This window comes from Zosterops lateralis (genome assembly GCF_965231275.1).
Source record: "Zosterops lateralis genome assembly, chromosome: Z".
Lineage (NCBI taxonomy): Eukaryota > Metazoa > Chordata > Aves > Passeriformes > Zosteropidae > Zosterops > Zosterops lateralis.
Window position 1 is genome coordinate 72,087,348 of NC_139800.1, and position 18,976 is coordinate 72,106,323.

An 18,976-nucleotide genomic window follows, 5' to 3' on the forward strand; every position below is an offset into this window, starting at 1 on the left:
CTCTTTTTGAATACTTGTTCACATCACACATCATTGCAGTAAAGAACAACCTGTGTGTTCCTGATGTGGTCACTTGCTCTTTTTCCAGCCAATGAACAATGAAAAAACTGATGTTTGTGCTGTCCATCACTTCTTGCATCTGTTTCTGATCAGCCCTGAGCAGAGCTCCATGGCTAATGCCATGTAAAATCTCAGCAAGCCTCAGTGGATTTGTTGACTTGCAGATGGTCTCAAGAAATAAGTAGAAACATAGAAAGTGTGATTTTGATATCATAAACTTGTATGCTGCTGCAAACTGCAAGCTTACTTATTTTTTTCTCATTAAAGATAATCAGTGTCAGACTGATTTGGGTAATTACTAATGACTGCTCCATTCAAATACCCAAATCTTTACCCAAGTGAGTAAACTGTTGGAGTGGTGTTTAGGCCTTCAGTATTTAAAAAGCTGACTCAGGCATCCATCAGCTGACTCCTTCTGTCAGACAAACAAGAACCTGCTTTTCCATCCCCAGGTAAATATATGCTGCCTACATCCTTTACATATAAAAATAATCTCAACTCGTTAGGAAGAAATTGCCAATAAACAATGGTTTCTTGAAGCAGTGGCAAGCTAGAGGAGTCTTCTAATAGAAGCAACAATGCCCAGCCCTTGACCCTAAAGCAAGATTTCCTTGCAAGTCTGGATGGAGCCCAGACAGTTTACAAAACACTGCAACAACTGCAGTAACTGTGGGAAGTGTCAGGGCAGCTCCCCTCCTTCCTGCAGCAGTGTTCAAACCTCGTTTATAAACTGAACCTACTAGCAGAGCTGGAATGAGTGATGCGCTTCTGGGTCAGCAGAACCCTGAATATCCAGCATGATGCAGGGTGACATCACCGAGGGTTTCATGTTTTACTGTCCTGTTCCTGTGTAGCTCCACCACTCCAATTACTCAGCTCCAGTTGTCTGTCATCAGGCACATCACAGTGAGAGGGGTGACACTTCCTGAGGGATTCCTGGAGCCCTCTGCCAGCAGGGAGGGTCTGCTGCCTGCAGCTCGAGGAATGCAGCACAATCTGTTAGACCTGTCAGAGTGACCCCAGATAAACCTGCACACACCAGCCTTGTGTAGAAGCCATGCATTTTAAACACAGCCCTCGCCTCCACCTCCTCTGGAGCACCTTGCCTGGGTGTCACAGGCTGCAACGCTTCAGAGTCAGCCATAAATCTGCATGGATCTAATCAGAAAGGAAAAGCAGGGGTGGCTTTAGGCAGATCCATCTGAACATTCCCTGTCTTTTGCAGAACAAAGCCATTTCCCAAAAGCTCGAGGGGAGACCTCACCCACTTGTCTCCTGTCTGACAGCCGAGGGAGTAGGCACTAATTGGGTTTACAGGCATCCTACCACGCAGATTAGTCCTACTGCCTCTTCCCCAAGGAATCAGGTGATGAGAACTCCCTAAAGACTGGGACATTTTTCCTTCCTCCTGCTGACAGACAGGGGCTCCTGACACAAGAATATGTTCAGGAGCTGCTGCTGTTACCCCTTCAGAGTAGAGCAACTCCTTCAAAAGCTGTTCCCCCCATCCAGCCTGAGTCTGGGGTACCCTGGCACAGAACACCCCAAACACCAATTTCTTTTACTGCACAAAACCTGGCAAGACAAATTCCTCAAACTGTGCCCATTCCTGCACACAATACCTGTGTTTTCCATTTCATAACCTGGCCTGCCACAAATCCCCTGGATGTCAGTGTTAACACCACACCAACCTGCAGGATGTGCGGCCAACTTCCAAGCCAAGTGTGTTTGTGTGGTGGGAATGAGTCCGTGCCAAGGTGATGGCCCGAGAAGCTGGGGTGGTACAGCTCTAGGGAAGCTGGCACAGGAGGCAGAGGCTGGTGGAGAAGCCGGAATGCAAAGGCTAGGGAAGGAGGCTGCCACAGGAACAAGGGCGCCCAGTTTGGAGGGAAGCTGGCAGAGGAGCCGAGTGTTGGAGCAGCCCTGAGCACTCTCCGCCCGGTCCATCCCGGGGGAAAGGCAAAATCCTCGCGGGCGGCTGCCATGGAGCCCCCTCCGGTCGGCTCTCGACACCCAAACGCTTTTCCATGGGGAATGACTTTCGTGGGGAGAAGAAAGTTTGCTCGCTCGTCCCTCCCGCTCCACCACACAAAGCTACCTAAAAGAAAAGCCACGACTCTCGCTGCAGCTGAGCACTGTCCCGCCACGGGTTCCCCGTCCCCTCCCCACCGCCTCGTCCCGGACCCGCGGCCCCCCCGGTTCCCCCATCCCGGCTGGGCCCCGGCAGGAAGGGGAGGGACCGACGGCCGCTCCAGCCGCCCGCGGAGCCGGGACCGAGCGGGCTCCTCTTCCCCGGGATCGACATGTCGGCGCCCGGGAAGGGCAGGCAGCTGCTGCCCGCGGCGGTAAGGCGGGCCCGGGGCTGCGGGGAGGGGTGTGAGTGAGGAGGGCGGGATGCCGCCCCGCGCTGCCCCCGGTGCCCCGCGGCCCCGGCGGGGGAGCGGCTCCGCCCGGGCACCGCCCTGGGCGCGTCCCGGGCCGGGCAGGGCCGGGCAGGGCAGTGCCGGGCAGCACGGGCAGGAGCAGCAGCCGCAGCGCCATGGCTTTCGCCCGCTGGTGGTATGCCATGGTGAGTGCGGGGAGAGCGCCGGGACCGCCCGGGTGGGCAGCCGGGAGAGGCGCGGGAGCGCTGCGGGGGCGCGGCGGGCGGGAGGGATGGATGGAAAAGCGGGTAAGGAAAGGGGGTTGTGGCGCGCCTGGAGGAGAGACAGCGCTTTTCTTAAAAAAAAAAAACAAAGAGCCCCAGTAGTTCAGGTCAGGTGGAGGCGCGTCGCGCTCCGTTTGTCCCTTCGCATCCCACCCGCTGTCAGCAAACAGGACAGAAAACGGGGGGTGTTGGTGCTGCTCTTAGCAGTTTTAGTCATCCCCCGAGTAACTCGGGCTCGCGGGATGATGAAACCTCACCCGGACGCGTAAGACGGGATTTTATGTGGGACTGTTCCTGTTTTGGGAAAAGCTGCGCTGCGCCTTTTTCCCAGGAGCGTGTTCTTGACTGCAGGTGGGTGGTGGCGGTGCTGCTGCCGGGAAGAGCCGCCGCATGTCAGACCCGCCCTGGGCAAACCACGGCTCTCCGACGGCTCCCTGTGGTTTGGATGGACTTGGTTCGCGGCTCATTACGGTGACGAACCCGCGACTGCTTTAAAAGGCTTTTAAAAGCCTGTAAGAAACCTTTATGGTTTATTACACGTAGGAGGAAGCAGTTGGTGTCTGTATGGAATGGTGAAAAGAAAAAAAAAAAGTTTGCATTCTGTTAAAGTTTTACAGAAAGCATGTGCTGTGAAATGTTGGTTTTGGAGAAAGCATCACTTTAATGTATTTCCTGAATACATTAAATATCAGGTCGATGAAATTTCTTGAAGTTGTAACTGTGCTTTTAAGTTGCTCCATTTAGTAGCTTGGGTCAGTGTTTTATCAGTGTTTTCAGGTATCAGTCGTTGTGATAAGTCAAATCAGCGTGGTGGAGGTGACACAAAACCACAATGGGGAAAGTTTGAGAATTACTGCATTAAGCTGTGGAATGGATGTAAAAGGCCTCGTTAGTTCTATGTCATGGCATCCAAATAAAAGATATTAAGATATGGCTATGTGTGATCAGGTAAGAAAACTGCTCCCACAGCTGCTCTTTTGGAAGCCCCTGGTTGTGGTTGTTGGGACTTGTGGGTCTCCACGTAGGACCAGAGTCATCTCCAGTCCGTGTGATTCACACTGGGGAGTAGGAGAGGCAGGAAAGGTGGGTGAGAGGAACAGACACAAAGTTTTTACTGGCTGGTGAATTTAAAGCTGGGGTTGGATGTAATAGGAATCTGGGTTTCACCTCTCAGTTCCTTACCTGGATTCATTTTAACTCCCCTGGGAACTCTTTGCATCTGACAGTTTTCCAAGCAGTGTCAAAGATCTCTGTCTTCCTCCCAGTTCCAGCTGAGAATGAAGGTCAGGTTCCCATCTCTCTAAATATGTGTAATGCTGAGTGGATTGACTTCAGCCGAGAATCTTGCAAGACTTCACTTCTTGCCTAGTTACTGCACGTCCTCAGAGATGCTGCCCAGTGGCTTTAAACCAAAGGCTTGTTAATGTCATCTAAATCTCCTGAGGTTTAGAAGGAATTTCTTGGAAGCAAAGCCTTTAGTGAGAGCTGGATTTTTGTCCACATAGGTGTCTGTTCAGTTGTTAGTAATTTTCTCTGTGCTTTTTTACTGGTTGCTTTCTAGTTTATGAGTGCAATTTGAGTCAGAAGTTTAAAGGTGTGTCTTAATAGTGTGGTGACATTTTTGTGCACTTTAGAACAGGATGATCTCAGGATAAACTTTCTTGCACATGGTAATTATATATTTTCTTGAACATGTGATTATGGGTAGGATTGTGTGTGGGGTTTTTTTAAGTTAGTAAGGTTAGAAAGTATTTTCAGCCAGCCTAAAAGTTACAAGGAATTGTTAGCTCATGAGTTAAACTAAAATTGTTACTCTAGCTGTATGCCCACTGTTGATGTGAGAGACCTGGAGCTGCTCTGATCCACTGCCTTGGTTATGAATCTGTATTTTTGGCAGTGTAAGGGAAGATGAGCAGGAAAAGGAAAGAATGCCCAAAGAAAAAGGCAGGTTGTCATCCTGAGTTGTGACTATGAATGAACAGTGAATGTACACTCCTACAAATTCTGAGCTTAGCCTTCTGACTAAGCAGATTAATTTACTGCTTGTTTTGTGGATGGTTTTGTTTGTTTGTTTTGGTATATTTAATTTTTTTTTTTTGTGGAGGGTTCAAAGTTTGGAAATCCAGATAAGAAAAGAGCTATTGAAGGGCATTATTGAAACAGGGTCCCTCATCACACCTGGTGCATCGACTCCTCAGTGAACCAGCATGGTTTCTTCAGGTGTACGATGAAGCTGTGCTTTCCAAGGTTACCTCTTCAGGACAGCAGACTTTCCTGCAAGGCAGTACTTTCACAGGCTGTTTCATTATCTGAGGCCAGGGAATGACTATCCATGTGTACACAGTGGATTACTCAGTTTACTGGAAAAAAAACAAAACAAAATTACTTTGGTCTAACCATATGTCCTTTGTTCCCTGAGTTGGAATAAACATATTTGGCCTCTGAGTCAAAGTCTCTTTATTATAAATGCTGCTTGACATAGCCTTCTAGAGGGAAGATGCCATGCCTTTAATGCCTCTCTGACTTGAGTTTAGGGATAGCAAAGTTATGCTCCTTGTCCTGGTCCATTCTGCATCTAATCTGGGCAGCAAACCTGTTCTGGGATCCCTCAGGGAATTGATCTGCCTGAGGAGTGGTTGAAGGAGTCCTGCCAGTCCCCTTCATATCTCCCTCTTCCTAGTCCTGGTCTGGGTGCCCTTTTGGTGCCATGGTCCTATCTGCTGTGGGTTGAAGATGAGGAGGTGGACTTAGGGAGATTCACCAGATTCAAGCCTGATAAAGGCCTGGCATACTCAGTAGGAAGCAAGTATTTAGTTCTTATATTCCCTGACTTGGTTTAGTAAAACAAAACCAAAACGAAACAAACAAACAAAACAAAACAACAACAAAAACCAAACAAACAAACAAAAAAAAACCCCCAACAACAACAAAAAAGAAAACACCACCCTGGAGACCCTACACTTCAATTGGTGTTGCTGCTTTTAAATCTATGAATCTGAAAAAGAAAACAACTGAAAGCAATAGATGACTTTAATAGCTGGATTCGGGATAATACTTGGTTTTTGGGTTGTTTTGATGATGAGAGTATCCATGCAAGAAGGCAACCTGATCAACAGTGTTTTCCTTTAGCTCCTGGGCCTCATGGCAGTGGTGGCTCTGAAATTCCTATTCTGTCAGCAACAGGACACTCACTGGCATTGCTCTTACTGATACCTGTGTGATGTGCTTTTATTGTAGCAGTGAAAAGCACAGATAGCTGGGTAAATTGTATCTCTACTGGAAGTGCTATTATGGAGCAGTGAATCTATTAATCTCTTACCTGAATAGACAACCTTTTGGGCTTGTTTTTGCTCTAAAGAGGAACAATTGGAATATGAGTATAACATTTCCAATTTTAAAACTCATTGAGTGTCTTAGTCATAACCAAACTCATTTTAAAAACTTGAATTGTGAGAGGTTGTCCAAAACAATTATTGAAATTTTTGTTGCTATAGTACTTTTTTTCAGCCTGTATTTTCTCCTGCTGATGTGCTGGAACTAATTCCTGTTGAAGACAGTGCAGTGATACATGGATCATTACTTTCCCCCTATAGCCATGTAAAGAAAAATCTGCAGGAACTCATTACTTAGTGGATTAGCAGGCTCTACCTCCTGCTGCTCAGTCCTGAAAACAGAAGGGAATAAATGGGTCTTGAATAATCTCCTGTCTTTATTTAACAAAACAAACCAGATGTGAATCCTCCCTCCCAGATGTCTCAGTTGCTGTGGAAAGCTACACTGGCTGAGATGCTAGAGAGTAGCTATATTATGTTGCCTTTTATATTAACTTCTTGCTTTTTGCTTTTATTATTTTTGAAAAGAGATTTTTTGGGGGACCATATTCACCACTCTTCAGAGACACAGACATTTACAACATGCTGGATACCAGTGTGTGTGCTGAGCAAAATGTGTCTTTCTTTACATTGCTGCACATGGGAAGCTACTGGGACTGCACACCACGTTAAGTGAAAGGAAGAGGAGGAGATAGAAGATGCAGGAGGTTCAGGGATCCTGGAAAAACTGTATTTCCTAAGGTGTACCTGTGCTTGAACTGTTGGAGCATTTATTTTTTTTCTGTATCAGCTCCAGAATTACAGCAGTCATGGTAACAGCTTTCTGTCAGGTGAGGAGGGCTGGGCATAACAAGCATTTCAGTGTGACTGAAGGGAGTTCAGATGCTGGAGTGGGTTGCACTCCACATATGTTGGTGTCTGAGAGCTGTTCAGTTGCTGATGAAGCCTGTGGTTCTGATATTTCCAAAACAAGCACTGGAGAGTCCGTTGCTGGTGAGGGATGAGTGATAAGCTGAATATCTTCCAGAGCTTTTCACAAGAACAGTCATGTAAATGCCCTAAAAGCCATGACCTTATGACTGATTTCTCTTAAAGTTATCCAGCAGGCCATTGAGAGAGCCTGTCCATTAGTGAGAAAAAAAGCTTCACGTGTTCCCTGCTGTCATATTGTGGTAGCTGAAAGGAATCATCCTTGTGCTAAGAAGTTTGAGAATTTCTTTGTGTGGAAGATATGACTTAAGATCTAAATAGCTACATGTCTATTTTCTCTGTTCACAGCATGGTGACAAGAAGGCAAGTGAAGATTCTTCCAAGGCAGGAGAGAAAAAAGCACAAGTGGAAGAGGTAAATTCAAGTGTTTGAACATATTAAGAGGAAAAGTTGACAATTAATTTTTTCCTATACTGATTTTTGCCTTTTGATAGCAAGTGGTAGTTTTTGGATAATTAACTCGTTAATCCATATGGTCATTATACATCCCAGGAATGTTTAGTGTTGTTGTGTGCTGCTGAGCAGCCTACTGGGAATGGTTTTTCTTGCTCTGTTCATATTTTCTCTAATACTTCACGTTCTGTGGAAGTTACCTGAGTGAAGTGTCTGCTGTGCAGTGCTGGTGCAGTGTGGGACACATCTGATGGCCCTGGTTTTTCAGTTGCCCAGAAGTACAGGTGAAGGGAGTGCACTGTGATGCTTTCCACCTGATGTCTCATCCACAGCAGAAGCTATGTGGGAAACAATTTAGCCTAAGTCTGTCTACACTGCAAATCAGGGTCAGTGAATGCTTTTGTTACAGTCCTCTGAAGTAGATGATTCAAGCAATTGCTTTTCTTTCCTGTCCAGAAAGCAAGGAAGGCTTCTCTTGCCTGAGAACATGTTCCTCCTTTCCTCTCCAGATAACTTGTTTTTTTTCATACTATTGTGCATTTTTACATTCTTGGTTTAGTGCCATATTCTTTGGCTGCATGTTGTTCTCCTCAATAGAGAAGTGATGACATTTATTGTAGGAAGGGTGGGAGTCAAGGCCTGTAGTTCAGGGTTCTAGGGCTAATGTTTCTGACCTCTTACTAGGAAGATCTGTTTCCAGCAAAACAAGATTCTTATTAAAATTTATTATCCGAACACTTATGCTTCCTGAATCCTTAGAATACTGCATGAATGTTTCCTCCTGCGAATTTATTCATATGTTTTATTTGTTCCATCCACTTGGCAGTGCTTAAAAGTGGAACTAGATCAAAAACCTCTTCCACAGACCCACTGAGGGGCATTAACTCGACTGTGACTCATACCTACCTCCAAATTTGTTTTGTTAAGCAGTTGAGGAAGCAACTTAAAATCTTCCAACAACTTTCCCAAGAGTCTGTAATGTTACATTTTTTTAAAAAAAGTCAGACATAATTCCTATCATCTTCATTCTCTGAAGCATAAATCTATAATTTATCTGTAGAGAGCTTTAGAACCTTATCTAGAATATTGAGTTTGTTCACTTGCCTACTAGAAAATGTTTGGTATTAAAAAAATAACCTGAAAATATGAAGGTCTTTGCAGAGTTTATACTGAAAGGAAAACAGTGAAATCGATATGGTTGTTGTTGTTTAGCCAAAAATAACAACGAATAACTCTTGTCTCTCAGATTCTTTGGATATATAGTCCTGAAGGAGTGAGAGAAGGAGTGCAAAGCTATGAAAAGCAAACTTAGGCAGGGCCTGAGTGGGAGATGCCAATTAGCCACAGCATCAGGAGGAATTCCCCATGAATACTGTTTGGGTATGCAACAGGCTTCTTAACCCTTTCTTCCTGGAGTCTTAAAAGTAGACTGAAGAAAACACAGCAGGTTTACTGTAGATAGAAACCTGTTTTGTAAGACGCGGACTTGCACAGAAGAGATGAAGCTGTGATACCATGGTGGACAGGGCCACATTGTCCTTGGAAAGATTGATTTCCATCACTTCATTGCCTCAAAATGTTAGCCAAGGAAAGATGCTGTCATACTTGTTTGCATCATTTCAGCAGTGCTGCTGAAGCTGTAAGTCTGTAGAGGATGTGGGATCTGCTTACACAGGAAGGGTCAGCTTTTGGTTGGGATTGGCACAATCTGTCAGTCCAGTGATGAGGAGCTGAGTGTGTATCTTTCTGGTAGAAACAGGCAAAAGATGTGCTGGAAGTTCCAGATGTGTTATAATATGTAGTTGAAAAAATAAAGGCAGTTCTTCATCAGTGAAGATGTTGATAAAAGTATATGTGCTATGTTGTATTAGGCATTGCTGTAGGACAAAGGCTCAAGTCACAGGGATCTGTCTTAAAATTTTCATGTCTTGGTTGTTAGAACCTTACATTTATTGAGTTCACCTTCTAGGGAAAGTCAGACTTGCTGAAAATCTTGATCAGCTTTACTGAAATGTTTTCATTCCTTGTGGGTGTGTATGAGGGGTGTTAACAGAAAATAAATGGGGGCTGTTGGAATTGCTGGTTGCTTGTGCACATGGAGCTGTGGCATATGTTGCAGCTGGGATGCAGCTGCCACCCAGTGTGTGGCAAAAATGAGTGGTGTGCCACAGTTTGCTCTGTCTGTCCCTCTGTTCTCTCACTGTGATGTCACATCATTGACCTGAGCCAATATGTTTGCAGCATGCCATTGCAAAGTGTATGAAATAGTAAATTTCCTTTCTTCCCCTCGCTTCCTGCTGTTCCAAGGCTTTTAGCAGTTTGTCAGCATGTGAGAGACAGCTGCTGTGGTTTTATTTTGTCCCCCATCTGGACATTGCCTTCAGCTCATGTGTGTGTGTGTGTCTTTCTACCAATTTCAGATCACCTCCACTTTTGAGGTCATTGGGGCTCTAGTGCTCTAGAAGCTCTTGGATGATGAAATATAAATGCTTTCAATGGCAGATGGCAGAAAATCACTGAAGAAAAATCCAGGATCATTAATAAAATACACTGAACTTAAGAAATCCCTGTCCCACAAATTGAGTCTGGAAAAGTATTTAGAAGAAACATCAACATGGACCTGAACTGTTTTTGCATCACTGATTTTGTTTTCTTTCCTATCTGCTGCTGATCAATGCCAGAGACAGAGGAATGATAAAAGTGAGGCTTGTCCAAACTCAGGAAGGCAGGTCTTGCACTGTGATGAGGTGCATGGTCCTGCTGTCCTAGTCTTGCATGCCATGTCCAATCAGTGCTGCCTGTCAGAGGGCTGCCCTCGGGGCACAGTGTGTTCTGCTACACAACCACGTGAAATTCATAAGAATAATGCAGAACAAGTGCTCACATTGTGTGTGGCTGTGCTCTGAAATACCCCCATTCTGAGTCAATCCATGTTAATAATATGGAAAAAGACCTGTTCTCTTTTTACTGTTGCAGAAGGAAATACACACCAAAGAGAAATTCTATACCTGTGTAAAAGCCCAGCCTGTGCATGGGTGTTGTCTGGATCTGAAAATGTGATATCAAAAAGGAAGAGAGAGTCATATATTCTAGGAATTGGAAGCCCAGCTTAGAATGAAACCATATTTCACCAGGTATGGTGTGAAATAGGACCCTCTTTAATGTGTCCTGGCATTTTGGGTTGCTCTTTACAGGACTGTAGGCAGAACCTATGCTGCTTACTCAGCTCACTGTACTTTACTTCTCAGGAAATATATTCTTTACTTAGAAAGGATGACAGTGATGATTGGTGCTAAAGCATCTCTATCCTTTTAGAATTGATTCTTTGCCCTGAAAACAGTGTGTCTGTGATACATTTTAATCCTGAGGCTTGCCACTTAGGATTCCTTATCCAGAAAAAGCATTAAGGCTGAGTAAAGGCATTATGACTGGTGACAATCTCATTAGGGTGCCCACTGCTGGTCTGAGTTGTGGAAGTGCATGGGTAGTTTTTACCTGCAGTGTTTGTGAGGTTTCTTTTTACTTTGGTACCAAATTATTATTTTTTATCTGCACTGTTTGTTTGTTTTCTTTCCCCCTTGTGCCTCACAGCACCTTGGCACTGGCAGAGGGGATTGTGGCCTTAATCCATCTTCAGTAGAGAAGTGAGAAGGTTCTGAGAAGAACAGCATTAGCTTCTTTATCTGTCTCCCTTTTCTGTTTTGGTGCTTCTTTTGGCTAAAATGCCAAAGGTAGTTGAAAAATAACATTATTTTAGTTAAATTCCAGTACTCGCTGAGAGCTGTTGATTGTAAGTTTCTGCCTTCAGAAGGAATGTATTGTGTTTGCTGCTCGAGGTGTTATTGAATGAAAGATTGATAGGGGAAGGCTGAAATGCTGCTGGTGGTTGTCAAACGCATTTGCAGAACAGAGGCTGCACATCCTTGCCTCTTGTGGGTTTTTTTTCCTTAAGGCAAGTGTATTGTTAGCATTTTTACTGCAATCTTGCAATGAACACTTGAATGTTATAGTCCAAAATGAACATTAAGTCCACATTTCTGGTCACCAGTCGTAACATGTCTTCCTTTGCAAAGTCCATTTATCAGAAGAATATGTTTCATCTCCCCTTTAATAAACCTGCAGAATTAATATTCCACTCTGAAAGAGTGTTCTGTCTTTTTGAAGCCACTGATAATAATGACGAGTAGATTATAAGTGCCTATGTGCCACAGCTTTTATTCCTTCACACAAAATTCTTTACAGGCCCATAATTCTTTTAATTCATGTCATAAAGAAGCTGTGTTTTGATAATTCATTGTCTCTGTTAATATCTGGTTGGGAAGCAAGGTAATTCTTCAGTTGTTTATGTCTGAGATTGTCATGTAAGAAAAATACTCTTCCAGTTCTTGGAGGGGGAGAAGATAGGAACAGTTCTGATGTATTTGTCAATAAAGACTTTCTGAGCTGGTTTGCGTGGATGGAACATCTAATGTCCTGATTTTAGTAAGGGTGAAAGAAGGATAAACGTAATTGAATGATGGGGCCAGTCCTTCTGCTTTTACAAATGTATTAAGGGATACCTAGATACCAAAGAAGTTGCTGTTGAAAGGTGACTCTGGGATCTAAAATATATATTACTCCTGGTGCTGTGGTCAGTAAGTGACCACATTCACTCAGTGATACTCATCTGATATGGTGGTTTAAACTTCTACATGGCTTATATCCAGGCAGTCTTTCTCTATTCCAGAGGAGAATTTATGTATTAATTTTTCTTCTCTCTCTCTCTTTATTTTTTATTGCTGTTTGGTTTACCACCAAACAAATATTGGCATTAACTTTTTTTTTTTATTCTCTTTAGTTGATTAACATAAGTTCATACTCTGAATAAGGGTTTATTTCACTCTGTTAACTGGTTCTTTTTTTGGAGGGGGCTTTTCTTTGTTTGGTTGTTTTTGTGGTTTTTGGTGGGACATTTTTTTCCTTTTTTTTTTTTTTTTTTTGGAGGGGTGTTGGGAGGTGAGATTTTTTGTTTCAGATTTTTGGTATGGTTTTTTGTTTGGGTTTTTTGGTTTGAGGGGTTCTTTTTGGTGTTTATTTTGGGCGTTGTTTGGTGTTTTGTTGGTTTTTAATTGTTATTTTTGGTTTGATTTTTTGGGGGTTTTTTTGTAGATCAGACTTGGGGGGTGGGGAAAGCTACCCTTTTGTGCCTGAAATTTTGGGGTATGTTGGTAAGTGTCATAAAGACTCCCTTCTCTAAAGCAGTATTTTATGAATTTATGGAATTACGTGATATTTTCAGAGCATCACAGTTCTGTTGGACATAGTCTTTGATACCAAAGGTAAATCTTAAACACCATAAACCCTGAGCCAGAGACTGAGTATGAAGTGGCAGTCAAGATCTGTGGTGCTGAAGGTCCCCACAATTCTGATTGCTCTTCAGAATTTTGCTTCTTTTTTTTTGGTGATTCTTTTATGATGACTTCTTTTTCTTTATTTTTCTCTTTGAAAAGGGGAGGCTAGCACTTCAGATTTTGAGCTACTTGGACAACTTAATTAAATGTTGAATGATTTGTGGATAATGCTTATTACAGATTCTTCAGTGCACTGTGTCAGAGACAAAGCCCAAGGTGTTCTGCATTTTGCTATTGTCTCTACAAAATTGTAAATGCATCACACCTGCATCACCTGCCTCCAGGATCATTACCACCTCAGCTGGAACACTGCTTACATCCTAAGGGAGTTTAAAATGTTCATTGTTCTTCAAGGAGAGCTGAAGAGCATTTGGAAGAAGACTGTCTGCTGCCTTAGTAATATGTGGTCAGAGGAAAAAATATCGAGACAAACCTGACTGACACATGATGGAGGGAGGCTGTGATGTGGGGAGTGTATGTCTCTAGTGTGCATTTGGGGTGTTTGCATTTGGGGTGGCTTTGCTGCCACTTTTTCCTTTAACCACATCCATCACACTGGGCAGAGGCCTCAGGTTCTGGGCATGTCTGTAATGGGTAGCAGCACTGGACTTCAGCCACTGTGCAGGAAGGTTCTCGGCTGGAACACTCCTAACATCCTTTTAACAGGCAAAAATCAGTGTTAGCCTTGGGCTTTGTGTCATTGTATTCAGTCTTACTGGGATGTCATTTTTTCCAGTGTGATCCTTGATGTAAAATCCCTCTTGGCTTCAGTTGGTACCAGATTTGGGCCATGTTTTGGTCGTGTTAATCTTGTGTACATGGCTCACTGCCCCATCTCTGGAGTTGACTGCTGAATGTGCATCTTTGCTCTAGCTGATCTCCAGGTTTTCAAACTAAATCAGAAAGGGAAGGTGGAATTACCTGAATGGCAGAGGTCTCTGGATCTCCCAGATTGTTACAAATCTGGAGTCCCATTCACTGAAAACTGGTGCTTCTGAGTTTGCTGATTGAATCTCTGATCCTTCTGCAGCCTGCCCTGCTTGTGGGGACCTGTTGAAATGTGAACTCTTTAATTGCATTGTGAATTTTGTGCTTCTTAGAAAAACTGTAATTTTTCCCATAACTTTGTATCTTTACTTCTCTGCCAGAGGATGTTACCTTCTGGGTAGTCATTCATCTTCTGATGGAGCAGCAATAGCTTGCCCCTCTTGTTTTCATGATACTTTTTATATAGTTACTGTTGCTTTAACTGATAGCTTAAAATGGAGTCGCTGTGCCGCAGGAAATAGCACAGATTTATGTGTCCTCCATAAAACATGCAAGAGAACTCAGACTGCTCTGGCTGTGCACATTTCTGGGCTCTGAAATGTGCCTGTGTGAATTAAAGCTATGTAGGAAAATTCATTTTTTGATGATTCACCTTGAAAAAATGTTCTAGGGGACATTTTTAAGTGTGCTTTTTCTTTTTGCTTGTTTACAGTTTTACTTGGATTTTCTTTTCTGTCATCTATATTTCTGACCTTTATTATGTCTTTTTATTTTCTAGAGCAAACAAGCAAGTACTAATGTCAGCCAGCCGATCAAAACAGAGACAAGTGGAGCAGATGCTTCTGCTAAGGTATTGTGTACTTAAGGAAATTATCTTTTTTACAAGTGAAGAGGATGTGGTGTGACTCCATCCTCTGCACTGGGATAGAAAACGATTTGTTTGCCAGCATTCAACACCACAAGAGTGCTCCTCATGACTTGGTAGAAATTGTAACATGTTGAAATGAAAGAGGAGCACAAGTCAGCAGAATGCCAGTGTTGACATGGTGAGGAAGTAAATGGTAACATTCTCCCTTTTCACATGTTGTTTGTTAGTCTCCCAGTTATTTTAAAGAATCCTGGCCATGCTGATGTCGGTGGGCATCTGCATTTGACTTTTGGGGGGGCTGTATTTCTTTTTTCACCCTGAGGTGTTTATATTTTTGGGTTCTGTTTACTTGGTAGAACTTAGCTGAGTTTGTAGAACTGAGAGCTTGTCTTTGCTGTCATTGCCCCCAGACAGTTCAAGAAGCATTTTATTACTCAGTTGCAAGGAGTGCAGGTGATATTCTCTGAGGGGGAACAGGGTGCTCAGGTCTTGCAGGGTATTGAAAGAGTGTGTTGTAAATACTCTTGCTGATGCTGCACCTGGTAGCCATTGTTAGGTGCATAGTTGTCACAGGTCAGTAAAATGCAGATCACGTAAAAGAGAAGCAGCAGTATGTTTTATTGACGTAAATAAATATTTTTGATGGAGTTTAGTGAAGTTTGACAGTAAAGTTTAGCTCCAGCTGGAGTTAAGGAAGAATTCACATTGGGCCCATTTTGATGGGAGTATTCAAGAGTGAGGCAGCTGGCTGCTAGTCAGCAGTGGAGAAAAGATCAATGTCTTTTTTTAATTCTGGTACCATGTTCTGTACTTCAGTTACCTTGAAATTCTAGGTTTCAGAAGTACCTTTTGACATATTTCTCAACCCACCTTCACTCCTATGTGTGACCCAGGGGCTTTGCACCTCCTCAGTTCCCAACAAGATGTGAGGTTGGCTGTACTAAGTCAAACTGAGAGAGGTCCACAGACTCACCACAGTTGCATGTCTGGAGAGAGCCTATTGTTTGAAGGATCCTAACAGCAGGAAGTGTTTCTGCATTTGAATGGGATTTTTTATATTCTTAATCAGTGCTTTTGTAAAATAATATGCCTAAAGATATCTGCGTGCTTCCTAAGTATTTTTTTTTCCTGTTTATTCAGTGAGGGAGGAGACAAAGATATATATATGGTTGTTTCTTTCTTTCAATGTTTCTCTCTATCACTAAGGACAGCCCCTCATTTTATATTTTTTTTTTCTTTCTATTTCTTGTACTTTGCCATGGATTTCTCCTCCTGGGTGTCACCAGTTGCATAGTCCCAGGGTTGCTTATATCTAATTTGCTGACTAACAAATCTCTGAGTCTTTTGTTTTGGTTGGTTTTTTTTTGTTTTTTTTTTTTTTTCAGTATATGTTCTTTCTGTAATAAGTAGAAAAAACTTTTAGGTGTGGAATGCACAGTTCATACATGCTATTAAGCCTAAGAACTGGAAGGTAGTGTCGTGAAAATAATGCAATGGAATTGCCAGGAATTGCTGTATGTTAGGATTTGGCAGGTTAGGATGAGTATTTTAGCAGTACTTGGTGTTTCTCCAATTTTTGTGACATTCCAGTGTACTTACTGGTAAAGATTATGTACTATGAAAATACTCACATCATACACTCTAATACTGACTTTTAATCAGTAGCTAAAGTTCAGCCTTTGAAGTTCCCACCCATCCATTTCCACTTTTTTAGGCTAAATCTTTTATTAATTGTACCTTTTACTCTCAACAGCCTCCTGTGATCCTCTAGTATTATTTAAAATAGAGGAAAACTCAGAGATTTATCATTGTTTGTGCCACCTATACCTTTTTTCAAGCCATTTGTCTGGCTATTTTCTTTTCTGTCTTTATTTTTGGCTCTAAAAATATGTACTGAAAACAAAAAAGTTGCAGTGTTTTTTGTTTGTTTGTTTATTGCGTAGGTGTGTTTGTTTGTTTATTGTGTAGGTGTGTTTGTTTGTTTGTTTTGGGGTTTTTTGCTTTTTTGTGGGTTTGTTTTTTTTTATTTGCTTTTGGTTTTTTAACAGGAATTTTACAGGAATGAAAATATACTTGAAAAGGCCTTTCTGTTTTCCTGTAAAACTCGATTAAATCTTTTAGTGCAATCAGAAGTACTCCACCAGTTTTTGGTCAGTTAGGATTGCTGTTTCTTCTATTATTTATTTCCCCCTAATGCAGCTTTAATAGTTCTGTTGGTCAGTAGTACTTGTCATTACTTATCCTAGATAAATTTCTAAATCCTTACCAGGGCAAGGCAGGTGATATAGTTAAGTTGCTCCAGTTCACTGTTTTTGTTTTTTTAACCTATTCCTACCTTATGGTAAAATTAATTAAACTGAAGAGCCAAGAGGGGCTTTGCTGCCTCCACATCAGGCCTCAGTAATTTTTCCTTTAGCTAGTAAGCAATAATAACTGATGGTTTGTTTCTTCTGGGGTTTCTGGCTTTCAGATGCAGGAGCTTGCGTGTGGTGAAGGATTGTCATTATGTCGTGCCCAAGCGTGTGGGCAGTCTAATTGTCCAAGGAAGAGGACTCAGTTTCCTGGCTTTGTTTTTGTTGCACTGTTCCTCAGAAATGCCCTCTGATCCTTCATTTTACACCTGTGCTTTCTGTTGTGTTCTCTTGAGTTCCTGGAATTGCAGGCAGTATTTACTCACTGCCTCTGCTCCGTGTGTTCTTAGAGGGGTGTTAATTGGCTGCCTAAGTGTCCCTGTGGGAATGCCTCCTTCCCTGCACTAGGGGCACTAGGGAGGCTCAGTCAGCAGCCTGGATGTGCCCAGTTTTTTGTGTGACTCCAATCCAAGTGAATAATTTAGAGAGGCTTCACTGAAGCAGGTGTTCTGACTCCTTTGTTTCTGTGACAAACTTTTCTTTCCTCTTTGATGGGGGAGTCCTGTTCCATGTTGGTTTGTACCAGAGGGGTTTTCAGTGAGCACCTGGCTTGCCAGGTAAATGGAGTGATAAGGGAGGTTCAGATGAGGCTGTCATGATCAGGAATGTTTACTGGGTTGCCTAAGAGCAGCCTCTTCCATGTACACACTGACTGCCAAGGTGCACAAACCAGGTCATGGCTGCCAGGATTAGCAGGCAGCAGTGGGGAGGAAAAACTGAACTAACCTCCTTCCTCTGCAGCAGGTCTCCTGCCAGTGCTGCTGTGTTCCCTTTTGCAGCCTTTAATGAAGATTTTGCCAGTTCCACAGCCATCAGGAAAGCCAATTTTCACCTCAGTGTTCAATCGTGTCTATTAATAGAAGGCACTAATACTTGAACACAGCTGGATCCAGCCACCCTTCCTGGAACTTTGTGTTCTTATATGGTATTTCTGTTGATAACAGATGAAGTTTTGCTGCTTTTTATGTAGCATATTTTTTTCATTGCTCCTAATGAGTAATTCTTTTCTTTTTCTGGCTGGCTGCTATAGCTTAGAGAAGTGGCAATCTTTCTCTATGTTACTTTCATGGACTAATGAAGCATTGCTGGGACAGCTCAGCGACAGTGGTGGAAAGGCAGTAAGAATTATTTTTATTCCAGATTTTCAGAGGAAGCTTCTTGACCTTAATGATTTAAGGAATTTAGAGTTAATTACTTTTGGCTGGCACCCAAATTTATACTATTTTAAGGGGAATTCTCTCTGCTTTCTCATGTAACAAACAAGAAAACAAGGAAAAAGAAGAGCAGTTGCTAAGTATCTTGGAATGAAATCCCTACTGTTCTTGCAGCAGGCAAGTTTATGTAGTTAATCTAGTCATCAAAAATGACACCTACTGTCAGTGGTTTTTTTCTGCTACACACCTTATTAACAGTCACCAAATTTTTATTTTGTGATTTTTGCAGAGGTACCTTATTGTGTAGGAAGGAATTTTTGAGTAGAAGGCATCTGAAGTTACAGGATTGTTTGGGAATGTCCACAGAAATGCATAAGTTTATTCTTACAGTCCCAGTCATATCTCTAAAATCTGAGATTATCCAGAAAAATAACAATTTGGGATATCTGAGGATTTCCTGTCCCTGTTCTCTCTGGGGTAGGTGTGTGTCATGACACAGATTCACAATTTATAGGTGTTCTGCAGCAGGATTGTGGTAAATCATGGGGCTCTTCCTGGAAGTTGCCCTCAGAGCTGTTGGCAGCACATGAAAATCAGGAGGGCTGTGCCTGTGTGGAGAACAGTGCTGGCTTTCTCGGTGGCAGCAGCATGCTAAAAATAGACCTAAACATCAAAAATTGGAAGCTGCTGGAGTACAGAAGGTGCCTTGTGCATGGAAGAGCTGGCTTTGTGTAAAGATACAGGATTTGCAACTTGTAGACCTGTGCAGCGGTCAAAATATCACAATCCTTTCACGAAAAAAATTCTATACTTCACTCAGAAATGGGCTATTTTCTTCATCAGTCTGCAGTTGTTTATCCCTTTCTAATTCCCTTCCAGGGCTGACTTCTTATTATTTGCTCAAGATAAAAGGCAATACAGAGGCTATTATGAAAAAGTGGCTGAAGGTTTTGTTGGTGGCAC

The 18,976-nt window shown here is 42.7% G+C and overlaps 1 protein-coding gene across 5 annotated transcripts in view; it reads left to right on the forward strand.

The window, feature by feature from the left end:
• Positions 1-2,198: 2,198 nt before the first annotated feature.
• CAST (calpastatin) overlaps positions 2,199-18,976 on the forward strand; it is a 50,874-nt gene continuing 34,096 nt past the window's right edge. For 3 of the 5 annotated variants that reach the window (XM_083883694.1, XM_083883697.1, XM_083883698.1), the window contains exons 1-3: positions 2,199-2,405; positions 7,318-7,383; positions 14,359-14,430. In XM_083883694.1, the coding sequence (XP_083739820.1) occupies positions 2,364-2,405; positions 7,318-7,383; positions 14,359-14,430 (180 nt within the window). In that variant the 5' untranslated portion in view covers positions 2,199-2,363. Of the gene's footprint in view, positions 2,406-2,555; positions 2,630-7,317; positions 7,384-14,358; positions 14,431-18,976 lie in introns of those variants that run through there. The other 2 variants (XM_083883695.1, XM_083883696.1) reach the window with 2 other exon arrangements.